General features: G+C 39.0%; 3 protein-coding genes and 1 long non-coding RNA gene across 5 annotated transcripts in view; 2 read left to right on the forward strand and 2 right to left on the reverse strand.

Moving 5' to 3' along the window:
* The first annotated feature begins 3,343 nt into the window (after positions 1-3,343).
* LOC113665382 (proproteinase E) lies at positions 3,344-7,558 on the forward strand. The gene is made up of 5 exons (XM_027181053.2): positions 3,344-3,445; positions 4,383-4,469; positions 5,076-5,177; positions 5,547-5,969; positions 6,480-7,558. The coding sequence occupies exons 2-5, from the start codon at positions 4,424-4,426 to the stop codon at positions 6,872-6,874; spliced, it is 966 nt and encodes a 321-aa protein (XP_027036854.2). The 5' UTR covers positions 3,344-3,445; positions 4,383-4,423; the 3' UTR covers positions 6,875-7,558.
* Positions 7,559-7,923: 365 nt separating this feature from the next.
* On the reverse strand, positions 7,924-11,843 carry LOC113665388 (diphosphoinositol polyphosphate phosphohydrolase 1). The gene is made up of 5 exons (XM_027181059.2): positions 11,417-11,843; positions 9,696-9,806; positions 9,446-9,490; positions 8,941-9,022; positions 7,924-8,490 (listed from the first exon to the last, which is right to left on the reverse strand). The coding sequence occupies exons 1-5, from the start codon at positions 11,540-11,542 to the stop codon at positions 8,291-8,293; spliced, it is 564 nt and encodes a 187-aa protein (XP_027036860.2). The 5' UTR covers positions 11,543-11,843; the 3' UTR covers positions 7,924-8,290.
* On the forward strand, positions 11,712-14,509 carry LOC113665390 (uncharacterized). The gene is made up of 2 exons (XR_003445712.2): positions 11,712-12,142; positions 13,041-14,509. It is a non-coding gene; the product is annotated as an uncharacterized LOC113665390 (long non-coding RNA).
* The window catches only part of LOC113665389 (ubiquitin carboxyl-terminal hydrolase 9X), a 34,260-nt gene continuing 23,350 nt past the window's right edge, over positions 12,959-23,868 (reverse strand). Inside the window, exons 43-68 of one of the 2 annotated variants that reach the window (XM_089208643.1) lie at positions 23,636-23,782; positions 23,217-23,338; positions 22,496-22,791; positions 21,964-22,137; positions 21,397-21,538; positions 21,040-21,125; positions 20,829-20,920; positions 20,433-20,580; positions 19,698-19,776; positions 19,483-19,547; positions 19,300-19,388; positions 18,853-18,992; positions 18,419-18,507; positions 18,016-18,157; positions 17,804-17,903; positions 17,273-17,415; positions 16,754-16,927; positions 16,435-16,526; positions 16,279-16,339; positions 15,856-15,915; positions 15,445-15,553; positions 15,012-15,120; positions 14,549-14,642; positions 14,038-14,114; positions 13,766-13,835; positions 12,959-13,684 (exon numbers count right to left, since the gene is read on the reverse strand). In XM_089208643.1, the coding sequence (XP_089064769.1) occupies positions 13,481-13,684; positions 13,766-13,835; positions 14,038-14,114; positions 14,549-14,642; positions 15,012-15,120; positions 15,445-15,553; positions 15,856-15,915; positions 16,279-16,339; positions 16,435-16,526; positions 16,754-16,927; positions 17,273-17,415; positions 17,804-17,903; positions 18,016-18,157; positions 18,419-18,507; positions 18,853-18,992; positions 19,300-19,388; positions 19,483-19,547; positions 19,698-19,776; positions 20,433-20,580; positions 20,829-20,920; positions 21,040-21,125; positions 21,397-21,538; positions 21,964-22,137; positions 22,496-22,791; positions 23,217-23,338; positions 23,636-23,782 (3,104 nt within the window). In that variant the 3' untranslated portion in view covers positions 12,959-13,480. Of the gene's footprint in view, positions 13,685-13,765; positions 13,836-14,037; positions 14,115-14,548; positions 14,643-15,011; positions 15,121-15,444; positions 15,554-15,855; positions 15,916-16,278; positions 16,340-16,434; positions 16,527-16,753; positions 16,928-17,272; positions 17,416-17,803; positions 17,904-18,015; positions 18,158-18,418; positions 18,508-18,852; positions 18,993-19,299; positions 19,401-19,482; positions 19,548-19,697; positions 19,777-20,432; positions 20,581-20,828; positions 20,921-21,039; positions 21,126-21,396; positions 21,539-21,963; positions 22,138-22,495; positions 22,792-23,216; positions 23,339-23,635; positions 23,783-23,868 lie in introns of both variants that reach the window. The other variant, XM_027181060.2, reaches the window with a different exon arrangement.

Consider the following 23,868-nt stretch of genomic DNA (forward strand, 5'->3'; position numbering starts at 1 on the left):
GTTGTGCCCAAAGAGCTTAAGATAGCTCGTGTTATATATTTACTCACTACAGACCCATGTCAGTCTTAACAGTCTTTTCGACATTTCCCTGTAAAATCGTCAAATTTCCAACTCGTGGAAACAATTTCCTGGATCAAATTCTCACAAATACGAGGGTTTTACTTGGTGCAGAAAGACTCTTATGGGATAGAATTAATTATAAACAAATTATTCCGAAAAAAAGTGATACTTTTCTTTCCAAAAGAGCCGAGTGAAGTCTGTTATTTATTTTTTTCAGACTTTCTAAAAGTTTTTGGTAGGACACAATGAATTGCCAAATCAGTCTCTCTTAGCTGGGTTTTCGAATCATACATTTGCTTCAGAACAGCATATTCCTAACCCTCCTCAGAGTAAAGAGAATGTTCCTATAAAGGTCACTTTATGTCACTGTTTTAAGTTATAATTTTAATTTCAGTATGATCAGCTCACAGACATCTCAAGTAAGACTTTATGCAGAAAAAAAAAAAAAGAAGATTAGGAGAGGAGCAAGGGATTTGAATAAAAAAAGAGGAAAGCCAAAAGAATACACAAAGTCAATTGGCAAATGGCTGAAATCAAGACAGTCTCTCTAAGAAAATGAGGATATTTACGCCCGAAGTTATGTCGCCTGAACCTAGAGTTTGAGCTTAGACGATATATAAGGCTTGTTTGGTCTCGTTATGGCCTTTCTGGATCGACTGTGTCCCGCCGAAATACGTGAGCCATGGCACCGAAGCAAACCGCCGGTGGTCCATGATAAGTGCGGTTTGATTCATACCTATTGAGGAACTAAAAGCATTTTGGACTATTGCAAGAAAAAATTAAACCGTTTTTTTTTTTATTTCTACATGTTATTCCTCCGATCCTTAAGTCGTCGACTTTGGGTGGAGAAACTCTTTCTATAATTTGTGATTTTCGTTAAGTTGAAGTGATCTGTGACAAGTATGGCAGGTAGACATAAGAGAAAATGAAATGGTCCTGGCTTCACACTATTCCCGTCCCCCTACTCTCGTACTTCCAAAACCTGTTGATAATCCTTGAGGAAATACTCAACGGGAATGTTTCCCACCCTGTTCACCTTGCTAATTTGTGGTAAGTTTTTAATATTGTTTAATCCTTTACTAGTCCTCTCCAAAGATTATAAGGGAGGATTGTATGGGGTTTTATAACAACTTATTTCTTTAAGTAATCCAGATATAACTCGTGTTAATCATCCGAGTGACATTAAATGTCCAACGGCACAATTTACCTGAAAAGAGCAAGAGAAAAGGAAATCTCCAATTCTGTATGCTAGACGTGGCTTCACTTGTGTCCCGTGCTTGTTTGCTTCAGCTTGTGAATCAGTAGGACATATTACTGACCAGGGGAGTTGGATGTGATAAACTCTACAGTCGTAAAATATCATCCGGAGCCTTTTGTTTTTCAAACTCAAAACTTCTGATGAAGAGATCTTAAATTTAAAGTACCACTGACAGATAAAAGGAAGAAAAACTCGGCATCTTTCATAACCATCATCCTTCCCTATTTTTACTAATTTACATAATTTTGACCTTAGTTCATTAGTTCTTACACGTCCGCAGCGTTTCCGTATTTCGTAAAAACCGATAAAAGGGGGTCTGTTGTTTATTTCCGAGTTAAGGACTCAATAGTGCATGCCAAATTTGTCTAACTTTGAATTTAGTGTAATATTAAAGTTTTAAAAAGGCTCAGTTGTTTACCTCTTTTAAGGCACTAAGAGACTTAGCTGACTGGAAAGATCGATACTTACAATCGATATTCACGTTAATTTTTCTATTTATCCCAAGCCCGCTCAATAAATAATCGCTGCACGTATTTTACCGAGAATCTTCAAATACGGACCATGTCGTCTGCATTTTCCTGTTTTCATGTTTACGGCGTCAGTCGTCAATGCGGCAGCACTTAGGTTAAAAGATTTTCAGTCTGATATCGACCAGCTATTTCCTCTGTATTTGATGTAAGCTCGCTAAACTTCTCTTTATGCGAAGACCTATATTAGGAAAATGAAACCCGAACTCACTTTAACCGTCATTTGTTGATCATTGAACGAATTTTGCATATTAAAGCAGTTTTTTGTGAAACACCTGCCGTAGAAACTGAAACAGGATTTAATTTTTCCCTTGTTATTTCACTTCTCAGTTACTTCGATACGATTTTTCTATGTCCATTTTCATATTATTCACATTAACTATTGATGGAAATATAAAGCGTGATCTGAAATTTAGCCACAACGTTTTCGCAACTGAAATGAAAAAGCCCCTGAGGAAGTGGTAGTTTTCCGCCACCTGTTTTCATTTTTGCAGAAAAGCGACTCTCTTATAACGAATTGATTGGCTGACCATTAATTCATAAGCTTGATTCTGCTGGGGGCCAAGAGCAGTTCATGGGAAAGCCATCAAAGCCAAGAGAGTTTATGTTTCGTCCTTGTGTTTTTTCATAGAATACCCAGAATGATAAACATTTATAATATCGCTGTGGTTATTGTGGTTTTACTGCCTTCAAACCAAGGTATGGTAGCTACTGTTTATCATTAACATCGAGTTACTTCACGCTCGACTTGACATTTACTAAACTTGTGTCTGTGCTCTTCACGAGAAGGCAGCTCAAAACATGATTTGAGTCCACTGTTTTCATTTTAGAAAAAAGCGAAACTCTAGTGTTAAAGTTATCCTTTAATCTGTTGTATTTCGTCCACGTTTTGATTATTTTCTCGCGATATTTAAATATTGTATATACAAAAACAGTGTTTCACTTGTTCGACTCTATGAATGTAATTTATTTCCAATTCTAACCATCGCGCATTCATAACAAGTTTATAATGAAGATGCGTCATCTAAAATATAACCCGCAGGCCTATATTTCGATATCTAGACCATTTTATTAACTTCGTGTCGTTTTGAGAAAAGAAGTCGACTTTCATGATTCTGTTGATCACCTGCAATGGTAATTTCTGATCTATCAGCAATCACATCAAAACAGTAGTCGTGCAGCTTTATGTTGTGAACTTCTACGTCACATTTTGTTTTACTAAAAGAATATATATATTTTGTATGAATCTGGAAGCAGAGTTATTCTTTTTATTCAGATACCACTTTCTTAAACGGAGAATCACGATCAAAGTCTTGTTTGTGTGCTTTTTATTTATTTTAAAAACGTGAAGGGCTGTAATGATTTTTCACTTTCTACTATTGTATGTGAATTAAGTGAGTTGGAAGCGAACTGTTACAATCAAGCGAAGAGGAGATAAGATTCATCAGCAGCTAATATAGCGTTATTTTGTTTTTTCTCTTGTTGTTTTTGTGACCAGGTCGGCATCACATAATTAGCCGTGGACATCTGAAGCCTCCTCTGGAGGAACCGGCCTTCTTTACAACGGATATAGAACCAGATGAACTTGATTTGAAGCAGTGTAAGTCGTGTTGGAGAGAAGTGCACGAGATGTCTGATCGTTACTTCTGTCGTCTTTATACCAAGGATGTTTTGTTTCCATTGAGTCGGATCTGTTAAATATGGCTACAATGGATATGAAATGCACTCGCAGCAAGATTCACCTTTGCTTATTGAAAATCGACTATTTTTAATTACTGATTTTAACAACCAGAAATCCTGAATACCAGTGTTAATCGGTACGGAAAATTTTGTGCTTTTTTATAGAACCCCTGTTCCCTAGAGTAACATCTGACCACACTGTCTCATATTGACCAAGATAACGTGTTCTCATTATTTGGGAACAAATTGAACTACGTTAAAAACCATGCTTAGAGCAAGACCAGTTTTGTGTAATAACTTAAATTAATTCAAGGCATAAGCCTTAGAAGCCTAAACTGAGAGATTTTTAAGGTTTTTCGAGACATTCAAACCCGGAAGCCGTGGCGTCAACAAGAACTCAGCGTTGTTTACCAACTGACCCATGAGGCAACACAGAGCTAATGACACCTTACACCTTTGATTCATTCTTAACGGTGGCCACTTTACGTTATCAACTCATGTGATAATACCATATTTCTTTGTTATACTCTCCCACCGACGCAGCACCACAGTTTCTTAGAAACTTTTAATGACACCTTAGCTGTAGTCATAAAGGCGAACTTCCAATCTCCACAAACATTGTCGTAGCGCGCTAACGTCAATCATGTGTATGTTAAAACATGATACATTTGCGCAGTAGAAAGAACATGGATTTGGGAAAACGTTCGTATGTTATTGAAACTTAACACGAAGGAGCCATCAAGCCCTGCATGAAACCTATCACTGACCTTATTCCGTTCAGTAGACAAGCTCAAAGGTATTGCGAGGTCAAAAGTTCACATCGGCTCTTTCATTAATTTATTTACTCTCTCTTTCAGAGCAACAACGAAGACTCAAGGGAGGAACAAATAGTCATAAGATGCCACCTCCTGTTGGTCCTATCAGGGACCTTCACCTAGAGCAAGGTGGATGGAAACCGACGGTCATGCATACCTTCCAGTTATTAACGTTGAAATTAGTAAATCGGGTTTGAGCTCTCCCTTTGTCCTTGTAACAATTGGAAAAGGCAAACTAAATGCTCCAGAAAAATTGGATTAACCCTCTTTACCCTAACATCAGCATGCTTATTCTCCATGCTGTTCTCTATATATTTCATAAGGGGCTGACAAGGAGAATTTGTTTAACAATCAATAGCTTCTTCAGTCGGTGATCATTTCTTCCTTCTCGTGACTTTACTGTGTGATTCAAGAGTGATATTGTAGGGGAAAATAAGATGTTAGACAACCTTATTGGTCAAAGGGTTAGAATCGAAACTTAGCATTTTCAACGACTTCTCGCCACGAGCTTTACCCAGTTCTACACCGAAACGTTCACGGCCTTTAAGTAAGTAATTCCATTCAATCAAAGAAAGAATCGCCTCTTCGTCTCTACGTTCTTACATTATATGTTGACATCATAGGCATCACAAGGTGGCTGATTAGCATAGAGAATCTTTGTTTGTAAACCGGCCTCTCTAAAGCTCAACACAACTCTGAAAAAATAACCTGAGCAGATGTATTTCTTTCTTACAGAGCAAAAACGAGGAGACAGTGGAGGACAAAAGACCTTTAAGATGCCACCTCCTCATGGTCCTATCCGAGAAATCAATCCACACGCACCATACTTCGACGAAGGTGAAACGTCACGCTATTTTCTCTCAAACTGTGCATAAGTAACGACTCGAATCCGAAGGAAGTTTTGGGATGAATAACTTCTTACCCTAAAACGAATGTCCTTTCAGTACAATATAAATTGTTGTGTCTTAAAACGACTACGTCGTGCTTTCTGTATGAAGCATGATTTTTTTCAAGTGTGTTTTACCTTAATCCTTGACTAACCTCTTCATTTATTTCGTACTTTTCTGAAGTGTAAGTTTTATTTCAAAATACCATCAAAAATTAGACATTTTTTACATTGGACAAAAAAAAACTTCCTCGTAAAATATCATGATGTACTTGATTATTCTTAAGTACAAACCTTCCATTGTTGTTATTCACATGTAGGTCGTGACAGTTGTGGCCGCAATTCAGGTTCTTCTTCACGAGTCATCACTGGCGATGACGCTACTCTTGGAGAATGGCCATGGCAGGCCCGCTTGGAATTCAACCATCACCATATATGTGGAGGGTCACTGATTATGGCAGAGTGGGTTATGACCGCTGCTCATTGCGTACTTAATGATGATCCCAGCAAGTTTAAGGTGATCCTTGGGGATATCGATCGTAAGAAGAATGAAGGCTCAGAACAAGAATTTGAGGTGAAACGTATCATCAAACATCGTCTATTCTCACACCCAGTTCCATACGAGAACGATATCGCCCTCTTTCAGCTTTCGCACCAAGCTTCTCGCGGCGACTTAGTGAATACAGCTTGTTTACCAGAATTTCTTGAAGAAGTGCCGCTTGGGAAGGAATGTTACATAACAGGTATAATCTAATAGTTACCTTTGATTTTCTAACACAGGTTTAATCTTCGTCTCAACAAAGCTATAATATATATTCAAACCTTTTTCCGTGTTCGAAAAATTATAACAAGGAGAAGCTTCCTTCTCGTCGGCACGTTTGAAATAAGGGGGGAAAAGTTTCTGAAGAAACTGTGGTGCTGCGTCGGCCCGAGTGGGGAAGTATAGCAAGATGATTTTGGTATCAACATCTGAGTTGATAATGTGGATTAGCCACCGTGAAGAGTTTCAAAGCTTAGCTTTGAAACTCTTCACGGTGGCTAATTTGCCTTATCAACTCAGTTAATAAAACCAAAATTACATTTGAAATAAGTTCACTAATGTTATCAACTTAAAGGAATGAGGTCCTATTCCAATTTCCAAACTTTCGAAAGTTGCTCGATTGCTTTCTCTCATGGACTCTGCTGGGGGATTAATTATATTGTGGCTCTTATCTTGTCTAATTAGTTAAACGCTTGAACTGTTATGTCTGTAGGTTGGGGACAGATGTTTGGTAAAGGCGATTCAGCTACGATCCTACAACAGGCGCGAATGCCTGTTGTCTCTAACGGAGCATGTGCAGCAAAACTGGATACCTCACCGAATGGTGGGCTTCATACTGATAACCGAACCTGGATAGTGACAAGCAAAATGATCTGCGCTGGAGATGCAGGGCACACTAAGACAAGCGGCTGCTTTGGGGACAGCGGTGGGCCATTGCAATGCAAGAATACCGCTGGCCAGTGGGTAGTGCAGGGTATTGTGAGCTGGGGTGACCCGGATTGTTCATCGAGTAACCATTACACGGTGTTCACTCGGGTCAGCGTGTTTCGCAAGTGGATCGAGGATATGTTGAAAGACACAGTTAACAAATCTGATAAAGACAGTTAGGCACATCTAAGCAACCACGTATGAGCAGGAAAATTTCGTGTTTTTATAAATAACAGTTAAGTTTTGAAAAGTCAGTTAAGTTACCTTTTTAGTATTTAACTATCAGAGGAAATGCCGCTTAAGAGAAAAAAGATTGTAAATTAACTTAAACAAATTATTACGGGAAAGCTATAAAGATTGTAAATTAACCTAAACAGGTTTAAAGTAACGGAAAAGTAAAGGTTACTTAGGATAGATCTCACCTATTACATTTCTGAGCTTGAAATGACAGACTACTGTACGTTTCTACACAGTAACTTTTACAGTACACTATTTCCCATCAGTTTATGCTCACTTTCCACTGTCGCTGTGGACTGTTCTGTGAGAAAACGGGCTAAAGCGACTCCGACATATCACGAACTTTCCTCGCCCTGAGCAAAAGCCAAGCTTAGTCAAGTTGGTCATTCTAAATCATACGTTGTGCTGTGCAATTGAACACCACCCTAGAATATTTTTACAGTTAGCAGTGATTAACGATCTTTAGAATAACATCGAAGGCATTTTCTTCTCCCAGATCCTACTCATCAGCACCGGCTATGGGCCGTGAGAAGTCTAGTTACAACAATTAAAAAAGTTGATAGAGGAAACTGCATGCACAATCAAAATACATGTTTGAGTTTCTAAAGAAATGCCGTTTTCAGCTTCCTTGTATTCAGTATGTTTGATGCGTTTGCGCGACCAAGCTTACGAGCCTCGGAACCCGACTATTCTCTACCACTAGTTGTCATTTGCAGCCTAAATCTGCTTCTTCCTCCCTGAAGGTGATCAGTTGTTTGTCATTTAGTTATCCCCACAATCCGTATCCAACGGAGTTTGAAAAGGATATCTGCTTGACTTAGCGCCTAAAATTAATCGATTCAGTGCGCATGTACGTTGCTAAATTAGTTCCTAAATCTGAGGTATGTTTAATATTTCCATCTTTGAAGAAAACACTAGTGATCTTGGACTATTCGGATGTTTTCGGAAGGAACCTTTTATTTTTAAAACGAGTGAATAACAAGCAAACAAAGTGAAGATTCCTGAAGTTCATTAAGGAATGTAACGGCTTATGCACAAAATTCTTCCGCCTTTGCCTTCAATCGTTATACCCGACAATAATTTATGATTGATTCAGAGTAATTTAGGATGTGTTCAGAGTATTGATGAAACAAACTATATACAATAATTTCTCGACCACTTGTGAGTAAAATCACACCCAAATTAGTGTAAGACCTCCCAGCGATCCTCACTAAATGATGAAAGTATTCACAATTCTTTCGCAACCGTTCGCGACTAAATTACATCCAGTCCAGTGATTGATTCCAAATAACTCTTGTCACGCCTAGGACAGTGATGATCATTACCAAAAGAATATTTTTAAAGGTTTTACTTTACATGCTACGGCGAAACTTCAGCGTTTGATTGGTTGTTTCGTGATTCGTTAATGACGAGTGGCGTAGAGAACCGGATCGGTGAGTCATAGAGCCACTGATTTTGTTCATCGATCTTCATAACATCACGCAGGTACAACTGTTGACAAGGTCTGTGAGAGAGTAGTTCCCATGCCTTGCGTATTGAGAACCAACCTCTCCTTCGCCCTGAAATACGCGAAAAACAAAGCATAATTAATTTCAGACAACAGGTTGAACAATACAGCTAAGCACCACGCATATAGAGGACGCATACTAACAGTATTCAGTCGAAACGTCGCGTCCACATCCAAAGCATCTCGCATCGTGAGACAATCGATTACATTTCTCTTTTGAAAGGGTTATCTACCACGATGACTAACCAAAGCCTATTTTCTGATATAGGTTGCTTTTTAATGCCTCGACGTAACTCACTTATTGACAAGTACTTTTCATTCTGATTAAGAAGAAACTTTACCAGATTGAAAATCAAACTAGATAAGATATTCTTCTCAGAAAGATCTCAAATTTTTTGGGCATTTGAGGTTTCGTGATGTGTCATTGGTAAATGGCTCTTCCCCATAGTTTTCCTATACGGCACGTTTCCAGCAGATCACGTCAGAACGTAACAAGAGATACCTTTTGCGGCGTCATCCCAGTAATCACACTCTTCTGTTACATGCAGAACATACATCTTTGTTCTTGTCTTGCTTGTTTCATTCTAGTGTCAGGATATAGAAATTTGCACTAAATCAGACAGTTTAGAACAACAATTTTTGGTGGACGATGAGCACAAAATAGCAATGCTTAAAAGTGGTATGTTTTCGTGACAAAATCTGATTTCCCATTTCCGCGACGAAGTGAAAACGTGCGCATCCCATCGGATGATTGAGGGAATTAGCACGTCATGCTTGATTCTATCATGTCAAACTGACATCTGGCAAAGATTTGTCTCGTTACCTTTTGCAGCAAAGAACAGCCATTTAACCTTTGCACTGTTTAGTGACAGATTTCATAAAACAAGAGTGACATACTAAGTGCCACTTTTCTTTTCTAACCTAATTTGGAAAGAGGGTATCACGGAAACTAACTTAAAGAGAATATAACCTGTAAAGAGTCTACAGAAGTCGCACATTTCAAATACCTGAAACATTCCAAGACACTGCATAATATTTCCACGCACTCCAGCCTGAAATTAAAAGTAAGTTACACTGCCCGTTTAGGGAATAAAGAAAGAGTACTATTTATGCTACATGTAATAATAAATGATAATTTATCTGATCCCTATGGAGAAGGTCTCTTCGAACCAAACGCCAGGCGAACGATAAGTGCGCACAGCAGCAAAAAAAATTCCTGGATCGGTTAATAGTGGACCATTAACACAATCGACTCACTTCCTCAAAAACCTCTCGAACAGCTGCATCTTGGAATCTTTCTCCAGCTTCTACTCCTCCCGCTGGCACTATCCACTTATCTGGATACCTGTTGCTTGTTACCAACAGAATCTGTTCAAAACAAAACGTGCACGTCAGGTCAATGGTTAATGACAAAGATGAAGGCGTGTGCACAGAACGATGCCTAAGAGCGAACATTCAAACCCCATTGAGGAGGAACTGATCAAACGCAGTAATTCTTAGTACTACATAAAGTCTATGGTTTATGTATCTTGTGAAATTATTTTTTTTTTCAGCAACTTTTTATAGGCCTAATTAAGCCAGAACTATTCTAGTTCCAATCAAAAGCAATCTCCTAAATCTCTAACGACCTTCCTTCCTTCTTTACGGTTGGATTTGTTTTTCAATTATTTTTACTAAACTACGATTTTGTGGTGAAGATAATTTTTACAGGCCATATGGGGAGTCTGGGGACCGTGCTGATTTCCATAAATAACACTGGGAAAAAACTGAGATCCGTAATTTCATCAGTAAGGACAGAGACGGTAGAGTAACCAAGAAACCCATTTAACTTCTACTGTACGTCTTTAGGTTTCGGAGAACGAGCTTTTTAGCCACGTGGAAGGCTTCAAATGACTGACACAACGAAAAATTCGACGTTGAGAATCGCACTGTCGTCTGCACGCTCAGCACAGAAGTTAGGATAGACAAAAGATCTCAAAGTGCCTTCTATCAATGAAGAATAAGAACAATCTTGGCAACAAAAACAGCTTTACACTATCTATTCGTAAATTGACCAATCATTGTAGTGGGTACTGAGAGATAAGACAAAGCCTGCCCTCTTCCACAGGTCCATTGGAAACATTAAGAGTGGCAGGGAGAAAGTAGCAATACACGTGACTAAGACTGTCATGTAATCGCCAAAAGTTCAACTATTCAAGTCAAAAACTTTGACCCCCCCCCCCCCCAAAGAAAAAAACAAAAACCGAGAGAGCAAATTCGATTAGTAAAAATTAATCTTTAATGTTGTAGAGCCTGTATACAATGAAGCTGCCCTTTAACAAAACTGTGACTGTGCTCAGCAGAGCAAGATTAGGAAGCTACACGCTTCAGCATGGCATCTGTCAAACGAAGGATTGCTATTTCAACCCGATCATATTGAAGAACATTGTTATCATCATCAGAACATATTATTTCGATTCGTTTGCGCTGATTTTTGTGATGAAAGAACTTGTTTGCCTTAAGTTAAGCAGACCATCGAGCACCGCTTTGAGTTAGTTATCAAAGTTGATTAAAATAGTTGAAAACAAACATTTTGCTGGCTGCAAACAAATATATTGGGCATGATCGAATGTTCTAACAATGCCCTACGTACAGAGTTGAACGTAATACAAAGGAAGAGATTGCTTCCAACGCTCAATTCCGATCATCTTGCTCACAATCCATGAACAGCAAGAATGGTTTTACAGCATTTGCACTCTACAAGATGTCGCAATAACTCTAGGAAAATTAACATGTCAATGATGTGTTCTCCATCTCTAGCGGTTTTACCCTTTTGGGCCTTTCAACTCCATTTAAGGAGAGAATGACCTCTGTTCCGAAGAATGTAGAGCTGTTGTCAAGATCATGATGTTTTTAGATACATCCACTTTATTTCGCATCAGTAGGATGAGGTACCACTAATTGAGTTAGTGAAGAAGTTGTAATACAAAATCACTTACTTCCTTTGCATGGTTTGTTCTGAAGCATATGCAGCCGGCCCGCTTTATGTAGCCGTCCGTATCATAATTCCGAAGCTTGTTCGCTGATCCAACTCGCTCTTTCATTCTGATTGCATGCTCCAACATCCTTCAGCGAAGGTTGATAAATTATGATTTAAAGCTAAGACAATCGCTTTGTGTATGTCCTATCCAGCAACAGTACAAGTACGTGACTCGACTCAGGCTTCAAAACACGGCGTCACTTCCGTGTAAACATTCTGGCACGTTTTCTGAAGTGTCATACGGGCGGCTCGAGGCATGAAGTTTCTCATCGTGCGATGTTGCAATTAAAATAAAGAAGCACACAAACTATACAAGGGAAGGAAGTCAGCTGATCGACACGACCACAAATTTCGCTGTACTGAATTCCCAACTGACCTTTGTTCTCTAATATGGAAATTAAAGCTCTTTAACACTTAATCTCTTTAGGATTGGGACAGCTAATACATAAAAACATGGGGCTTATTCTTTGTATTGTTTACGTGGTGCTGATCAGTCCACCGAGATCGATGTTTTCTGGTTGTAAAGTAGACGTCGTACCCGATCCTGAGCTGCGTTACGGAGAGGGTGCAAATTTCCTCCGTAGAACACGTGCTGAGATCTCGAATAGCAAAGACATTTCAGGGTGCGTTGTAGATATTCGGCCGAAGCTGAGATTCCTCTGCACCCTCTTCTAGAGACTTTTGGGTAAGTTAACATTTCTGAAATCTGCGACATAGGGTTTAAAGCTTGCTGTTTTCGGAAAACCACACTCGAGAACTAATCAAGTTTGAGAACCAGATTGTATCATTTGCCAAAAAAATTCTTGATCAAAATTGAAAAAAAAAAGAACGAGAATGAAGCGAAAATCCCACGAAGTTTAATGTTACGAGCTCACCAGACCATCCATGCACCCATCTTGCGCAACATATCTTGCACAAGACACCATGCACAAACCTTATCATGCCTAACAATGAGAAGCGTAAATTTCAGTCTCATCAAAAGTGTGCATATGACATATGTGATGTCCACCAGGTGTAAAAAAATCATAATAGACTGCTTTCTATTAAACCTTTACCTCCCTATTGTCGTGGATCTAGCTAGTAAAGATCGCATTTTGCATGCAAGTACTTTTATGTACTCTGTAGGTTTAACAAACACGACTCTTAACGAGAATCTGGAGGACACGGACGGCGAGAAAAGTAATAGAACACGGAAACAAACAACCAAAAAAAACACATGCAAGGCATTTTCCATTAAAGTCCATTGGAGGAGCTATTCCCTGGGTGCTGAATGGAACCGAGACACCTGTTTAGTTACGTCACTGTTCGCTATCTGGTGAGGTTCGAGTGTTTAAAAAAGCTGAGAGCCTTCAAAATTAAAAGGGCATTAGTTTTGGTACCCAACCGCAAATCGCCACCACGGTGGGAACTGGAGCTCCTTCAGTCAAAATACAACCTACCAAAACCTTTCCCATCTACCTACTTCGCTATTCCTCTCACTCAAGAAATAGACCACAAGAAATGAACAGGTGACAATACTTCTATTTGGTACTTTTTATAGGCTCTAGAATTATTCCATTTTTTTTCTCTTAAAATTTTTACAGAACACAGAGAATTCTTGACAAATGGATGCTGATCGGGCTTGTGATTATTCTATCCCCGTCAGACTGAAAGAGAGAGGGCTACACAAAGACAACGGATTGAAACTACACCACAATCGAGCATCGCATATAAACACCATCTGAAAATACTACAAAACTGAGTCGTTATGTCAAAGTAAACGGCCCTCTACATTAAATAAAAAAATAAATTAGCATTTTCCACTTCGACTCCAAGGTATTGTAACAATCAAAGTAAATACGTCCAAGTACGGACGCGGTGTCTCTTGTCCGTGATAGGATTGGGTCAGAGTGTGACAAATGCCACTGTATCCACGCAATCGTGGCTTGCTAGTTGCCATGGAGATACCAACCGGTAGACAACAGTCCAGTGATGGCTACTGCAGTTCACAGAAATATCCATTAGGCTCTACCACACTTAGTGCTCAGTCGGACTCCTCATTTAGCAGCTTGGTCGTGGATTCATTATCAACAGTATCACTATTGTCTAAGGGTGGAATCTGTTCAGTGATCGGAGAAGACTGGTCTTCAGAATTCCGTCGGGGACTCGAGCGCTCAGCATTTGGGGAAGCCTCGTCTGCAGAGGTCCCATTTTCCCCTTCTACATCCCCCTCGGGCTCTTCTTGGTCCTGAGAAAGTACAGAGACAATAAGGGTGAATATTCTGATGTTGTGTTCAAAGATATAAAATAAACAAACAGAACACTTTACCTCTTCTGGACACAGTTCGCAGGCCTTGGCGAGTGTGAGTCGTGCACTGTGTGATCGTTCAAGGAAGTACCTGGATTAATTTTTTTTCAAAAATTAATAATATAAAAAAACAATTAATTTCAAACAAAAAGCACGTAATTTTGGAAAATTGTATAGAAACGCAAATTTCCTATATTTCTTGCAGTTTCATTCAAACTCTTGAACTGACTTATGCTCAACTTGGCAATGTCTTATAAAGTAAATAAAAACAAAGAAGGCAGGCGGCGACGTACCCATTGGAAGTCTCATTGGACTGCGCCGGTGGTGACCAGTTGTTGTACGTGTAAGACGTGCCTCCGGTGTACGGTCTCTGGAAAGTAATTAAAATACAACGACGGGTCAGAATTCAATGTTGTCTGCGCAGCAATCGCGAGCATTGACAGTTTTGTAGCAAGTTTTATTGTACAAACAACAGCTAGAAATGTCCGGATGAAACAAAGTAATAAAGAAATAGTAATTGTTATGATTAAAATCATAGCATGAACAATAATTCGAAAAATGCAGCCGATACACGGAGCAGTTTTCAATAAACAATTGGTAGCTAAAATGATAGAGAAGCTACGAGCGAAACGTTTTCCTAAGTAAAATTACGTTTTCTCGAAATATGAAAGAATGTCTCGTGAAAGACTCGTCTGGAATGTAGAAACTAAAATGTAGTCCTAAAATGGAATTAAATACTTCAGTAATAAATATTTCATTATGATACAACGTAAAAGAAGGAAACCAATGTGGGAGAGAACTAACCCTCTCCAGTTCGTCATTAAGCCACTCTACTGCCCATGTCCACTTCCGGCGGAGGTCCTGAGCCGTCATGAGAATCTGGTGCGCGAGGGGACAGCTGAGGAAACAAATACAAAGGAAGCGATTAAAAGCTTTGTATCTTATCAACCCTTTACACCCTAACATCAGTGTACATTTTCTCCATAATTTTTTCCATACATTTCCTATGGTACTAACAAGGAGTATTTGGTTTAAAACCAAGAACCCCTTAGTGGATGATCAATGTTTGTTTTACGGGTGATGCTGATGGGAGATATTAGTTACTAATCACTCTCAAGGGTTAATAACATACAAGGGTGTTTGCCCCACAATAGTGGACAGAATCAGAGCCCGAAGGAACTGTTGCAACGGCCGTGGCCAATTTTTTTGGGTTTCTTTCTTGGTAACCAGATGTTTGAATGTTATGTTCCAACAATTACTTACTGACCTGCAAAAGAGTGTGACCATGAACTTGATGCATTGATACGCTCTCTTCTGATAATGATTCTTCGAGCGCTGAATTGTGTCAAATAAACCTTCTTTGTCGTCTGGAATTCCTGGACAAACAAATATATCAGCATTCAAATCCAAAAGAAGAGGGAATCCGTTTCACTAAGAAAACTTGTTGTGTTTAAAATGTTTTGTTCGTCTGAGCCGTTACTACTTTCCTTTCTAAATCTGAAAAGCACTCATTTGACACTGAACTTCGAGATGACGTTCTCGGGAAAGACGGAATCGGCGATTTAAAAAAAGTTCACACGAACAAATGTTACTATGGGGGTTCTCGCATGAATGTAGAAGTTAATCTGGTAATGCACCGAAATTACGAAATGGCTTTGTTAAACAAAGAACAACATGTGTAAATCAACCACTGTTGTTACCTTTAAGAGTGTTATGAATTCTGTGACTCTGCCAGGAGTCTGTTATAAGCATCATTTGCAGAAGCAAGTCTAGGTATGGTCGCAGCTCATATGTGTACGAAAATGCCACCTTAGAACAAGGGATAAGTAAAAAGATAGTACAAAGATGAGTAAAAAGATGAAAAGATTGGGCGGATAGCGCTTCTTAATGGAATAGAAGCTACACTTTGTTAGCTGTTTTGTTCAGGTTCTGGCATCGTTCAGCGTCTTTTTTCCTATTTTTCTTTTAACCTCAATTGATGATAGAAATTTATCCGTAACACCAAGAAACTAATTAAAGAAAAAAATTCAAAAAGAGGACAAAAGCAAAAGGGTTAACTTACGACAAAAAATATAAGTATATCAACGAATACACAAGGATACCACACTTACCTGCCAGAGAAGTTCGCTCAGTACTATCCGTGAGAACTGTGGATTTTCCCAACAGCAAAACTGAAAATAATCACAGGTGCTGGATTAGATAACAAAGGTTTTGATGGTTAAGAATATATGAAAGTCATATATTTGATGCAGGTTTTGATGCAGGCCTGGATGCAATTCTCTCCGGTAACTACACTTAAGTAAAGCACTTATGTAAAGAGTTTCAAAGCTGATGTTACAAGCGTTAGCCCTTTATCTTTCGATCTAACGAAGGGCAAACGCTCGAAACGTCAACTTTAAAACTCTTTACAGTGGCCAATTTACATTAACAACTCAGTTGATAAAATCCAAATTATCTTGTTGACCAAATAGTTGAAGTCTGTTTAAAGAGCTATAAGTTATCAAAACAAGTAGGGAAGGCTGTCATGTACTTACTCTTAACAGTTTCAGAGTGTCTTCTGAAGTTGTGCTGTCTTCAATCACTTTCTTTAAGTATCTGTGGGTCAATTAAAAAAGTCGTGATAAAAAGAGAGAGAAAAATAAAAACAACAACAACAATAATAGCAGTAATAACATCAACAACACACTAACGTGGCCTTGGTGAACAGAATGTCTGCCACAACAGGCTGAATCTCCATTACTGGATGCCCTTCATCAAACGGATTCGCTCTTGGCTGCGTGTTCTGAAAATACCAACGACAACTTCAGTGTTAGCGATAAGATTCCAACGACAAAAATTCTTGGAAATCCTCATCTGCCGCTGCATAAAACACTTTTATTTTCGCTCGTTGTTGCCTTTTTTATTTCAAGGCTGAATTACAAACTTTTTTTACATTCGGTCATTCAGTAGCACATATGATGCGAGGAGAATCCTAATTATACAATTCTTGCAAGTTACAGGATTCCTCACCGGTACAGAAGAGCGCATTCTGGCCGAAACGTCACAGCAGCGAACTAACTGAGACACAACCGAGTAAAGTTTTCCCAGTTCAGCATACTGGTAACGAATGGGAGGGCCTGGACCCTCGTCCAATGCCACCAACATGAAAGTTGCCGGAACACCAAGTTGTAAGAGTTGAAGTCTCTGTCAAGAAGAAAGAAAATAAAAGTTACTTGTGAATACGAAGACAGGATAATTAAAATGCTAAAAATTAATGATTATAATAATAATGATAATGATAACAATGATAACAACAAAATTAAAACTTGGTCTGCTAAAATAGTCTGTTTAAGTCAGCATAAGAGTTATTTTAAGCTTTGCACATTCGTACTAGTATCGCTCACAGAAATAGCCCAAAATCATTATTACCACAAAGCAGACATTCTCTGGATTAGCAGAACAATGAAAACTTCTTGCTTGATGTATTTTGCTAGATGGGACCACTTTTGATCTAATTCATAGCACGACATCTATGATACTGTTTCATACCTCGGGTGGGCCAATAGTGGAGTACATGAGAAAGAAGTGAAAGTATTGTTGTAAGTGACGGCCGTGCTCCGGAACCTCTTTCTTCAGTAATCCAAGAACAGCACTTAGGATATGGTCACTCAAGGTCGCTTTGTTGTCAAGATCTACAGAACGGCACGACAACGAAAAAAAGCATTTTACATGTATCTTTACGCAAATCCATTGAATTTTTTTGAAGAGCTAACGCCTTTCAACGGAGCGACAGTTGGTAGCGAATACACTAAATAAACTCAAAACATCACTAAACGTTCGTTGTGGCGCAATATTGCATAAAACAGTTATCGCACGATATAAGCGAATTTGCAGCAAATCGCTTATGAGGATTACGGTGTGATGAGAATAGGCACTGCAGTAGTTATCACCATTTATCGAAAAACCCAACCTCAAGCAGCCTCAAGCATGCGTATTGTGTTGTAATATAAAAATAAAACATAACATCACATTTCCACTATTAACCATGTGACTCAAACACGGTTTTTGTAATTAACAAACCTGATTCCTGTTTATTGTCGTCCGGGTACGGATAGCACGGACCGTCCTGACGAGAGAAGTGAGCTAAAAACACCAAAATCTTTGCAAAGGCACTTCGTACCTACAAAACACAAAGAAATGGACACCGGAACAATGAAACACGAACATTCTGTCCCCGTGCACGAAATGAAATAAATCAAACCAAATTGTATAGAAGGAAAATAATATCTTACCTCTCCACTGGGGCACTCCAATAAATATTCTGAAAAGCGATCAGGGTGAGAGAACAACACAAACTTGGCGAACCACTCCCGGACAGCCTTACTCTGTCTGAGTAAGACACACACAGCATCGTACCATTCCCCCGCTGGACCCCTGCGACAGGTTCAAACGAACAACAATTAACTCCTCATTCCATTCAGTAAATCATATCATTAAAGATTGCGTTCATTCAGTCAGAGCAGGTTTCATACACAGTAAGCGTTATTGAGTTGCGCCACTCGTTGTGTCAAAGTGTTTAATATCTATGTTATCGTGATATCGAGTATTCACTACAGAGGTAAAGATACACAATGAAAACGACGCTAAAAGTGAAGGAAACCAGGTGGTATATAATGTTGACAATTCAGCAATGACCTGATGGTTTTCTTGGTTCGGAAGCCAGTGGTGAAAAGGAACTTGGAAACCAACTGAATGCTGGTCATTGCTAAAGGCTCCATTTCCGCCTATAGAACGAAAAAGTACATATATTACAAAGTTTTTCTTTCTTGTGACTATTTCCCAGCAGGGAACTTGTCGCGGCGGTAACCTGGGTTTTTCATTTATCTAATCTTTTTATTTTCATTTTTTTTCAGCCTTCAGCGTCCTAAAGTTCGGCTCTTGTTACTAAATTACACGCTTCATTTAATTTAACAACCGCTAGTTGAATCGTTGAGTTCTATTTTCACAAGTACGAGACTTGTACAGGTTTGAACGTGTAACAGTAGTATTGTGTAGAGTTATCGCCTAGTGTAACACTTTCGTTAGCTAGTGCTGAGGCAAGATACAATGCTGACGTTCAACGTACTCACCGAATTTTCCAGAGCAGCATTAGCGGTTACCAGCTTCTTCATGAACTGGAAATATTCACTGCTGTACTGGATTCGGTTGTGAAGGAAGTGCACGTTCTGTTTACGAACTGCTCTCTTTATTGCTGGTGGCATCCAACAATCTAAGACACAGAGCAATTAAGTGAAATAATCAAACAAACACGTCTCTTTTTAAAATATGAAAGTTCTTGGGTATGCTGTTTCATTTCAACATACCACGATAAAGGACAAGGACGCTTATAGCAACATATCAACAGATACGCACGGAATGAAAACAAAGGTAAAATTATGTCACGGGAGATTTCCTTGAAGTGTTGCGTACCTTGCACAAGAGAGGATTTCGGGTGACAATCATATTCTAACTGAAGAAGATCACGTCCCAAAGCTAATGTATATATCGTTTTCAGTTTTTATGAAATCAGTACTCACTTCTGTCAACATCGACAGTTCTGCTTATATCCATGACATCAAGGCGTTCATAAAACAAGATGTATGCATTCCACCATCTCTTTTGCCTTCTGTATGACATCCTAGCAAACAAAATGAGTAAGTGACTTTGACTGAACCGTAACAATAATAACACGAGTGTAAGAACCCAGCGATTTTGCGCACCTTTTTAACATGTGATCAAACACTTCACCCATGTAATCACCTCCAAAGCACTGAGTCTTCAGTTCCTATCAGTTAAAAAACATGTATCATTCAGTTTCATTATTTGAATTTGAAATGTTCGCGAAAGTCACATTGATGATTGCTCGCACATGTACGAGCCACACCTTTATCCTATTCACCAAAATATTATTTCACAAAGTAACGAGAGCCTGCACCTCCTCATCATCCATTTTGCATTCTGAGACCTCGCCATCGTCAAACTTGTACCATTTCGGAACGTTATCTGGAGAAACTCTGGAAACAAAAAAGCAACTACAGAATTAGCCGATGCTAGAAACAAACAGGATTTTTCTAGATCTAACCAAACACACACTTAACATTGAGATGTACCTGCCAAATAATCGCACAATATTTCAATATTGGTATTTTACCAAGAACGAAAAAAAAAACAGAGACCTCAAACATAATGGAGAAATTCTTTTCGCCAACTGCTGATTCTAGTACATAGCGCATGTCACATATGAAGCTAGTAATAGCTTGGCTCACCACAGAGTTCTCGAGAGCTTAGTGGTCGGAGTACTGATTCTAAAAGTCTGGTTTTCGATTTCGTGTAGGGGACTCAGATTCTTTTCCTTTGTCCTAGGCTCTTAACTATCAATGAAATCTTACTTTACGTTCAAGAAGTCTTCAGCATTTTCGGTAATTTCAACGCAAAAGCCATTGGAAAACTTCTCTATATACAGAAAGTACAATGACTATACACGCTTAAGGAGACCTTAATCACGCAGCAAAGCCTTCTAATTTCATCGTTCTGTATCACTTGCTGGTATTTCACTCTAGTCTGTTTTACAAATCCTGATTAAATCGTGTACCTAAAAACTTCTCTAGCAGCAAAAAAGACGAAAGCAACTGAAAGCTTAACAGCATACAGGTTGTAAAATGAGTTCTACCTCTGCAAGACATAAGAGTAATAATGTCCACCACTAGCTTGTCCACTGTGGACCAAGATTCCCACCAGCCGGTACTTCGTGCTGCGTGTTGTTTCACTCTTTATTTCTTCCTCTGCTTCACCTTCAGTTGAGTTTTCAGCGATCTCACCTGAAGCAAACATTCCGTTGAACTAAGTTTACCAATCACACAAGAGAACGAAAGTAAAGTATTCCCTTCACAAGGTATATCAAATAGTTATGGTAAGTGCGAGTCTTCCATCGTATCCGGCATTAGTGAGTGTGTTTGAAAACCAAATCAGAAGAAACGATTTTTCTCAAAAACACTCAAAAGGCTGGTGAAAGACTTCCAAGTAACAAGGATTTATAAGGGTTCTTTAACCTGATGTGTGAACATACCTTGAAGCTTTGCAAGACCAAGCTCTGTGAAAGGCTCCATGTCCATGTCACGTGGAAACTCGAAGTAATCATTGAATTTAACAGCACACTCTCTGGGGAGGGAGAAAGGGAGAGGGAGCGAGAGGAACAAATAAATCACTGCTTAAGATAAGAGTCAATAAAAGTCATGAAGAATAAAACAAGTGGAGCTGTGTAAAGGACTCTAAGTTACCTTTCCCAGTCATAGTCAAAGCGCTTCAGCTGAATTGCCAGTACTCGAGGAAGCTTTTTGATGCACATTCGTTTGACTGTGTCAACCTAAATTTAACAGGACAGTAAATAACATTCATTACTCACGCAAACTAGTCAACACATTAACCTTGCAAGTAAATCCGGACACTTTCTGCTCTTATTCCTCGAACCACACGCATCAATCGACTTCACCAGTACAACTGTTGATGTCACCCTGTTTGGTTAATATTTTTTCCACAACATATGCGTTAAAATCGTAATGTATCCGACCATAAAGGAACTGTGAAATACACGAGTATCAAACTAAGGTTAAAAGAACAGCAGAAATAATTATGACCTTTTTATCACACTTTTCACAGTGGTAAGCATTGGCACCCTCCAACAAATCTCCCTTAACAAACTGTTCCAAAGAATCCACTAAACTCTGATGATTACGAATGTCCACATTCAGAGCAATGAATGGTGCTTCACGGGAATACCTGAAGTAAAACGAATCACATGACTAAATTACAATTAAAAAACCATGACGTCTGAGAATACAGTTGGTGGCAGAGAGGATTGTAGAAAGGATAATATAACATGCAACAGAACCCAATGTACATCAAGGAAAGGTAGAGGACACAATGGAATTTATGGCGATACAAATAAACTATAATGCAACAGTGTTGTCACGTTTTGTCCAGAGTAACGTTAGTAAGATAATTCGCAGTGTTTTAGTTCTACAAAAATGGGCTGATATGTGTGTACTGCCTCATACTATTTACCTCTGCTGTACAAAGGCCGAAGTGAACTTAACGCTAAATTCATACAAAGTGGATGTAGAAATACAAGTCAAATGCCAATTGATCAGAGGATACTTAGCACGTTGAATTTTTTCGTTGGAAGGAATGATGTCCATACGCACCTATGAGGACATCCTTTACAAATCTTTTGATCAGCAAAGCTACCGCCCAGTATGTTGGAAAACAGCGGGTCGCCACTCAGCGCTTTTAGACCTTCATCCAAGTTATCGACCAAATTATTGAAAAACTCCAGAGCATCATGCTGTTCGCGTAAATTTACTGGTTCACCCCACAACCTGCAAAGTAGCGATATAAGAGTCAAACTCTACCAGCAGGAACATCATTTACTAAAGTAACATCATTTACGCCAAACAAAGTTGACTGACATTAAAGAAATCCACATTCATACAGAAAACCAGCTTTGAATGGAAAACGTTCATCACTGGTTCTGATGAAAACGTATCTGGATGAAATCTATTTCATAGTTCGTGGTTCATTCATTTCCTGCATTCACTGATCCTTGTAATATCAAAAGGCTTCACTGTGCAAAAAGTTTTTATGTAAGATAGACCAGTCACCAAACAATGGCAGCGTCTTGGACTGACAAGGCTTCAGTTAGTAAAAAAAATTTAAGAAAAAGCAAGATGGACTCACTTGAACGTTTTCCAGAATCCTTGAGGTACATGGAACTGCAGCTGACTCTGTGCCAGATGTCCAAAGATGAACTGAATCTGATTAAGCACACTGATTTGATATCTCTTTATCTCCAGTTCTTTATCGTTAGTGTCAGTATCCTTATCATTGTCTTTGTTGTCTTCAGACTGATATCCAGTGTCTGTGGTGTTCTCACTCTCAGATTTCTCCTCCACGTCCACACCATCCTCTTCTTCTTTCTGTGCAGCTCCTTCCACTTTCAGAACACCCTCACGTAGTTCAGGAATCATAAAAAGCTGAAAAAAGCCATGCTAACGTGTTAGCCGCAGTCATACATAACACAAAGATAACACAAACATTCCTATATTTCACAGCACTTTGAAAAATGAAATTAGCGATTGTAATCTGAAAAACCATAGAATATTAATTATTTTTATTTCGTATATCATGTAAATAGGGTGCACTAAAGAAAAAACTGCAACTAGGGTTTGGTGGGAACATCAACTTTACACGCAGATGTCATTAGCTTTCACTACGTCACTTAAAATTTAAAATTTAACCTGCTTTAGACAACCACTTAAACCCCTAAAAAAACTCACCAAAGAAGTCAACAACTAACGTGTAAACTTTCACTCCACTGGGAACTGAGGGCTCTCTTTCATGGAAAGTTACAACAGGCAGACAAATTGAAAAATACTTAGACAATAAACATTATACGTACTTGCTGAATTACAGAATTCATGTAACATGTAGCCCCTGCATTTTTGAGCCCCACATAACCTTTGGATGGGCGTGGCCCAATCGGGGGTAAATGTTCCCATTCTGTCAAAGGAGGGTCCTCACCTGCACAAGAGACATTTCAAATTATAAAAACGCATTATGCGAAAGTTGGAGAAAACTGATGAGACTTGCTTAGTTTCTCACGAAAAACCTTAAAGGAATTAAATTAAAAGACAAAATAATTTAAGTTCTGTTCGTAACCGAAAGGATGGTTACATTAGAAGCACACTTAAATGTGAAGACAGATGGACGGGGAGGGGCAAATGTCCTTGCAAAGAGTCCGTGCAACAGAAATTACTTGTGGCAAAGACACAAACAAACAAAAAACGACTGTGGTAAAAAAAAATAGTAAGTTCTTACCAGAGTAGTAGAAATCAGTGAGGATGTCAGCTAAGACTTTAAGATTTTGAACACAGCCTCGGCAAAGAGCAACCAAGAGATCAAAAGCAGCTACCATCGTGGTCTGGGTAGAGCAGATTGCTGTGACTCTTTTGTTCCAGACGTCATCTAGCAAAAGAAACTACATGGTTACAATACTGGTATGGCAGATTCTAACCAAAGCCAGTTTCTATCAACAGGTAATTGGCTCTGAA

The sequence above is a fragment of the Pocillopora damicornis genome, chromosome 6, assembly GCF_964200805.1.
Source record: "Pocillopora damicornis chromosome 6, jaPocDami1.2, whole genome shotgun sequence".
Taxonomy (NCBI): domain Eukaryota; kingdom Metazoa; phylum Cnidaria; class Anthozoa; order Scleractinia; family Pocilloporidae; genus Pocillopora; species Pocillopora damicornis.